The sequence below is a fragment of the Typopeltis vanoorti genome, chromosome 5 (genome assembly GCF_054136105.1).
Source record: "Typopeltis vanoorti isolate ZY-2024b chromosome 5, IOZ_Tvanoo_1.0, whole genome shotgun sequence".
NCBI lineage: Eukaryota > Metazoa > Arthropoda > Arachnida > Uropygi > Thelyphonidae > Typopeltis > Typopeltis vanoorti.
The window spans coordinates 19,923,968-19,930,458 of NC_143553.1; the positions used below are offsets into that span (position 1 = coordinate 19,923,968).

The following is a 6,491-nucleotide window of genomic DNA, read 5'->3' on the forward strand; positions in this document are numbered from 1 at the left end:
CTGTTTCATTGCAAAGTAGAGAATCACTGTCAGCACATTTCTGAATGCAAGCCCTGACCAATTTTACAAAAATCTTCATGACCACACCTGAGACACTAAATGGCCGATAGTTGAAAACATCGGTCTTTGCACCACCTTTGTGCAATAGAATTACCATACATTCCATCCTATCCTGCAGAATCTTCTCTGTTCTGAGACTGATATTGTACAGCCTCGTCAAAAGAATAACAGTTCAACTGAACACGTGCTGATGGATTATAATCCATCAGCACGTGTTCTTATTCAGTTTGTGCAGTAGCTTTAATACCTTGTTTTCATACACCTGAGTTTCTTCATCCATTGAAGAGGTAGCAGTGAGCTCAATATCGGGTAAACCAGGTTGATAGCTTTTAACAAAATGGGCACTCATTAGTTGAACGGCCTCTTCTGCATCTGTAACCCTCACACCAACTGCATTTAGAAGAGTAAAAAAAAATCAGGTAACGCCTTTTTGGTCCCACATAAATGAAGCAAAGGGACAACCACCCCTCCTGTAAAAACCCTATTGGTTACGAAACAAGCACCACAGAAGCCTCGGAATTCGAGGCCTTTGCAACGACGATTATTAATCGTTTTGGGATCTGGAATATACGTAGTTTGGTGAAAGAAGGAGCGCTTTTTAATGTGACGAATGTCTTACGACAGTATAAAATTGGACTTTGTGCTGTACAAGAGGCGCGATGGCCGGGACATGGCTCGACCCGCAATCAGGGGTGCACGCCATACTATAGTGGTGACGACAGAGGACGAAAAGTACTCGGAAAAGCGTTTTTAGTTAGTGATAAATTTTTGTGTAATATTTTAGATTTTAAACCTGTGAACAATCGGCTGTGCACAATTGGAGTTAAGGGACGTTATCAAAATGTGTCTGTTGTGAATATTTGTGCGCCTACTGAAGAGAGCTCGGAGGAAGCTAAAGATTGTTTCTATGAAGTGCTTGAGCGTACTTGTGCTAATCTACCCGTCCTATGACGTCAATCTAATAGTGGGAGATTTCAACGCGAAGCTGGGGAGAGAGAGAGAGAGCGTGTGTGGCATCCTTTCGTAGGTAGTGAGAGCCTACATGAGGAGTGCAATGATAACGGTATCCGACTTACGAGTTTTGACGGCGCTACGGGATACTTTGTAAAGAGCACTATGTTTGCGCATAAAGACGTCCACAAGCAGACCTGGAGATCGCCGGACGGTAGAACAGCTAACCAAATAGACCATGCACTAGTGTATCGACGTCACCACAGCTCCATCTCGGATGAGAGGTTTCAGAAAAGGAGATGGAGAGAGAGAGAGAGAGAGAGAGAGAGAGAGAGAGACCACTATCTGGTAGCCTACGATTTCAGGCACAGAATTGTGGTTCAGAAGCCCGCATGTCCTACCACACGATCGGCATGGGACCTGGACAAGTTGAAAACAGTGGAAGGCAAGCTGGCTTTCCAGTTAGAGTTGCAGAATCGTTTTGAGGAGTTACAGGAGGAAGAGGATGATCCGGGTGGGATGTGCGACACCATCAAAAATACGATCACGTTAGCTACCTCGAGAAATGTGGGAAAGAGAAAGAGGAGGAGAAAAGCATGGTTTAATAGAGAGTATGAAGAAGCTGTAGCGAAACGAAGGGAAGCACAAACTCTACAACTAGCAGATAGCAGCAAGAAAGCTGCATATGAGAGGGTGAGAAGAGTGGTGAATACATGTCTACGCAGGGAAAAGCAGAAGTATCTTAATGAGAAAGTGGCTAGTATAGAGAGAAATAGGGTGACGAATAATGGACGGGAGATATACTGGACGATCAAAGCCATGCGAGGTGCCCAGACACGAGCGGCAACCATACGAGATGAGAGTGGAAATCTATTAACAAACTCAAAAGATGCTCTCGCTCGGTGGCGTAGATATTTTGCGAACTTGCTGAATGTCAATGCTGGAACATCAATATCGGAGGATTATACTCCTTATCAAACTGCTGAACTATTTATTGAAGAGCCGACATTTAGTGAGATAACTCGTGTTATCCGCATGCTGAAAAATAATAAGACTCCAAGAGTGGATTGCATACCGGCAGAGCTCATGAAGAATGGTGGGGACGTCCTGCTGGAGCAGCTGCACCGGCTCATCTTGATGATCTGGCGAGAAGAACGGCTGCCGGACGAGTGGAAGGAGTCGCCGATCACACCAGTATATAAGAAAGGAGATAAGGCTCGATGCGGCAACTATAGGGGCATCTCACTGCTGTCAACTGGCTACAAGGTGCTGTCTAACATCATGCTAATACGCCTCACGCCATATGCAGAAGAGTGCCTTGGCGACTACCAGACGTGCTTCAGGAGGAACCGTTCTACAATAGACCAACTCTTCATGCTGCGCCAAGTTTTTGAAAAGTGGTGGGAATATAACCGGGAAGTTCATAATATTTTTATAGACTTTTCTAAAGCCTATGACTCAATAATATGCCCAAAAATATGGCAGGTGTTAGAAGAGCTGGGAATTCCTCGAAAACTCGGAAAAATGGTGCAAGTGTGCATAGCTGGTTCGAGAGCAAGAGTGAAAGCAGAAGGTGACCTGTCAGACCCGTTTCAAGTATAGACCGATGTGAAGCAGGGTGATGGGCTTTCTCTGATTCTCTTCACTCTAGTGTTGGAAAAAGTAATTAGAAACACACAGCAAGTGGCAGGTGGAGTCAACATGGGGGTGAAAGTTAAGGTCCTTGTCTACGCGGACGACCTGAACGTCATGGCGCATCAACGGGACGATGCAGTGGCATTAGTTACTGCTATTGAGGAAGTTGCTAAAGAAGAAGTTGGCCTGAAGATAAACTCCAAGAAGACAAAATTCCTTTTTATGAGTCGCCATACTGCTTAAGATCCAGAGGGAGCTGCACAGTTTGAGAGGGTGAAGGTATTTAGGTACTTGGGTTCTTTCGTGATTGAAGACAACAAAGTTGAGGCTAATGTCCAAAGTCGGGTAAATGCTGCGAATATGGCTTATTATCAGGTGCGTTCCCTTTTCCCCTCGCGCTTGCTCTCATGGCGAGACAAGCCAATCGCCTGAGAGTATTCGAGAACAAGATGCTACGACGTATCTATGAAGGGGTCATGGCAGACGGAGTCTGGAGGAGACAGTACAATGCTGCCATACACGCTTTATACAACTCGGCAGATGTCTTGATGGAGCTGCAAGCCCGGCGTCTTCAGTGGCTGGGGCACCTGTACCATATGGGCTCCAAAAGGACTGTGAGACCAGTGTGGGAAGCCCGACCCCGATCAGGGAGGCCGCCAGGGAGACCGAGAAGGAGATAGGCGGATCAGGAGAAGGAAGACCTGCAGGCTGTCGGGTTGGAGACCAGAACGTGGCGGACAGTCACAGAGGACCGTGCCCAATGGCGACATGTGGTGCTTGAGGCCAAAATCCCCCCCCCCCGGACTGATAGCACCTGGCTAATGTAATGTAATGTATAGGGAGTATGCGAGGCCGTTTTATCCCTATCTGACTTTTGGAGACTGAATGCGCAGTTCAACCTCCACTAGTAGCCAATCAGAGATAGCTAGCCAAAGGCTATCACTAATTTATCGGTACGCAGTGAAGAAGACGGCTAACAAGTGCCGCCATCTTAACATAAAAATCACAACATAAAAATATTGTGTTAGGGTCTAGGGACCCTAACACAATATTTTTAATGTCTAAAAATAGTGTGGGTTCGACTGCCGACTTTACGGACAAAAACCCGAGTTTCCGGGAGAAAAAACTTGATTGAGCAACTCAGGAACGGTTGAGAAAAGACTTAGAAAATGTTCCTCTACTCGGCGAGTAGATTCGAACCCAAGTCTTTCGTTGTGCAGCTAGCGCCATAAGTGCAAACGCCACTTCTGCTGAGCTACACATATATTTTATTAACAACAAAGCATCTATGTACAATCTGAATAGGAATAAATATATATACATCTATTTACAATTATATACATTTTGTACATAGTATGCTCATTTTAATTGGCATTTTTTCTTTGACATTTCTTTGTATTTTCTTTTTCACATTGTGTCTATTATCAGAGTTCATACAATCTTTTTTTACATGATAATCTGCTTAGTGCCTTGGGTTTCCTAAAGTCCTTATACTTCATCTGAGCATTTTTTTTTCTTCAATGTGTCATGCATTGATATCATTCTATCTTAATCACTTATATTAACATTTAAATTACTATTTCATACATCCTATTTTTCAGCTATTTACAATTAATTATAATGCTGTACATAGTATTCTCATTCTAATTGGCATTTTTCTTTGACATTCCTTTATGGTTTTACATTGTGTATATTATCTGTGTTTATACAGTCTTTTTTTTTTTTTTTCATGATAATCTGCATAGTGCTTTCTGTTTCCTATAGTCCTTATGCTTCATCTGAGTTTTTGATTTTTTTTTTTTAATTTAGTGTGTCATACATTCTATCATTCTATCTGAATTATTGTTGTCATTTTATCTTAAGAACTCATATTAACATTTTGAATACTATTTCATAAATCCTATTTGTTTCTATATGTAGTTACATTTAACTGTTTGCTGGTAGTATATTACGTCTTCCTTCTTGGGTGTGTGCTTTTTTTTTTTTTTTTTTTGTCGTGTTAGGAAACACTTCTTAAATAATTTCTTCTCTAATAAACCCGTGTAATTTGTTTTTAAAATATGAAGGTTTGGTTCATACATTATGAACTTATCGTAGAACTTTGAGTGCTATTTACATATATCATATTTAAACAAATACATATAATTACTTTACATATCATATATCATTAAAATGTGGTCAAGCTCTTCCATTATATATATTGTCATTGACTTTTTGAAACATAAAACTAAACTACAATCTCCGTAATTGACCATTATTATACACAAGGCAATTATAGTATAAAGCAATTAATATACAGGTGGTTATTAATATACAGCTTAATGAGAAAGTATAGTATATATGTTTCTTTTGCTTATGTATATTTATTTTATTTCTTCGCGTTCTACAAGAAGTTTTGTATGGTTTTGTTTTAAGTTTTGTATTTATGGTGGGTCTTTTAATTCTATGATCTGCAGTTGTTGTTCGAATTCTGAGATGAGACCCATTTGACGCCATTGGTGTTTGGTTATTTTGTTTCTGTTTATGGTATCTGTGATTGTGTCTTTTAATATGTTATTTATTTTCCTGAGTATGTCTGGTCCTGTTACCCTTCCGTAAATTTTGTCGCATCTGTATGTCCATATCGAGTACATAATTGTTATGATGATGATTGCTTTAGTTGTGTTAATGGTACCTTCGTTTAACCAGAATAATGTGTGTTCTGTTATGGGTTCTTTGTGTTTTATGAGTGTTTGAACGGTGTTCCATATTCGGGAGGTGTGTCGGCAATACATCATTAAGTGATAAAGTATTTCTGGTTGGGGGAAAAACTGACATGTCACGGGGCCTTGACGCGGGATCGCTTTCACTGTGCACCATATTTTTGTGGGCAAACAAACGTGATGTACTTTGTAGTATAAGGTTTTTAATTTGGGGTTTATGGGCAGACTGAAAGCTTTTTTAAGTGCGTTTGATAGTCTTAATATGCCTCTTTCAATCTCCGGGTGTTGTGGTGGGAGTATAACTGTGCGCGTGAGTTTGATATGTGCAGCTTTAGGTCTCATCTTCAAAAATTAGTTTATTCCTATGTATTTATTAATAAAGTTGTAACCTTCCGCGATCTCGTGGAACATTTTTAGTGTTTTACCACTCGAATGCGGAAGGAAACATATTACTTTGTCGTGCATTATCTTCTGAATATAGTATAGTATACATGTGCTCCACGCTTTTTCCTCTGTGCAAGCTCTCTCCATTATTTTCGCTCTCGCACTTAAGAGTTTTTAGGTGGACATTTATTAAGCCGAGTCCTTCAGCCTCAATGTCGTGGAATATTGTGGATCTTCTGATGGTCTCGTATAGGATCCCCAGATGAATTTTGCGCACTCTCTGTGTATTCTGTCTACTTCTTTGTAGACAGAATACACAACAAAGCAGTGTTGTGTATTCTGTCTAACTTAAATTAAACTAGCAGTTAAGTTTGACCGGTGCAGACAGTTTTTTGTTTATGATCAGGCGTGACTCTGCTGTGGTGCAGATATTTGAGATCAGATTTTAAAATTTTTTCCCAAACCCTGCGGGCTTTGATGACTTTAAAAATAGATGATTTACTGAGTCAAAGGCCTTTTCAATGTCGAGACCTACCAGTAGGCACGGCTGTTGTGTTGCCTGGTACTGCTCGTATATGCATCGAATTTGTAGGACAGTATCCTCTATTTTTAGGACTTTTATTCCGGAGGTTTGGGATTTGGATATGATCTTGTGTATGTATCTCTGCACTCTTTCAGAAATAATTTTAGTTAAAATTTTTTGGTCCGTATTGAGGAGTGTGATTCCTCTCCATTGTGTCTTTTCGTTGTTTGTTGTGT

The 6,491-nt window shown here is 40.7% G+C and overlaps 1 protein-coding gene across 1 annotated transcript; it reads left to right on the forward strand.

Annotated features, from left to right (window-relative positions):
- Nucleotides 1-504: 504 nt before the first annotated feature.
- LOC150106257 (protein CFDP2-like) lies at nucleotides 505-1,011 on the forward strand. Its single transcript, XM_090392966.1, has one exon. It carries the CDS (start codon nucleotides 505-507, stop codon nucleotides 1,009-1,011), a length of 507 nt encoding a protein of 168 aa, XP_090249092.1.
- The last annotated feature ends 5,480 nt before the right edge of the window (nucleotides 1,012-6,491 follow it).

Coding starts and splice junctions, on each gene's coding strand:
- LOC150106257 (XM_090392966.1), top strand. CDS start 505: ATGAAGCAAAGGGACAACCACCCCTCCTGTAAAAACCCTATTGGTTAC.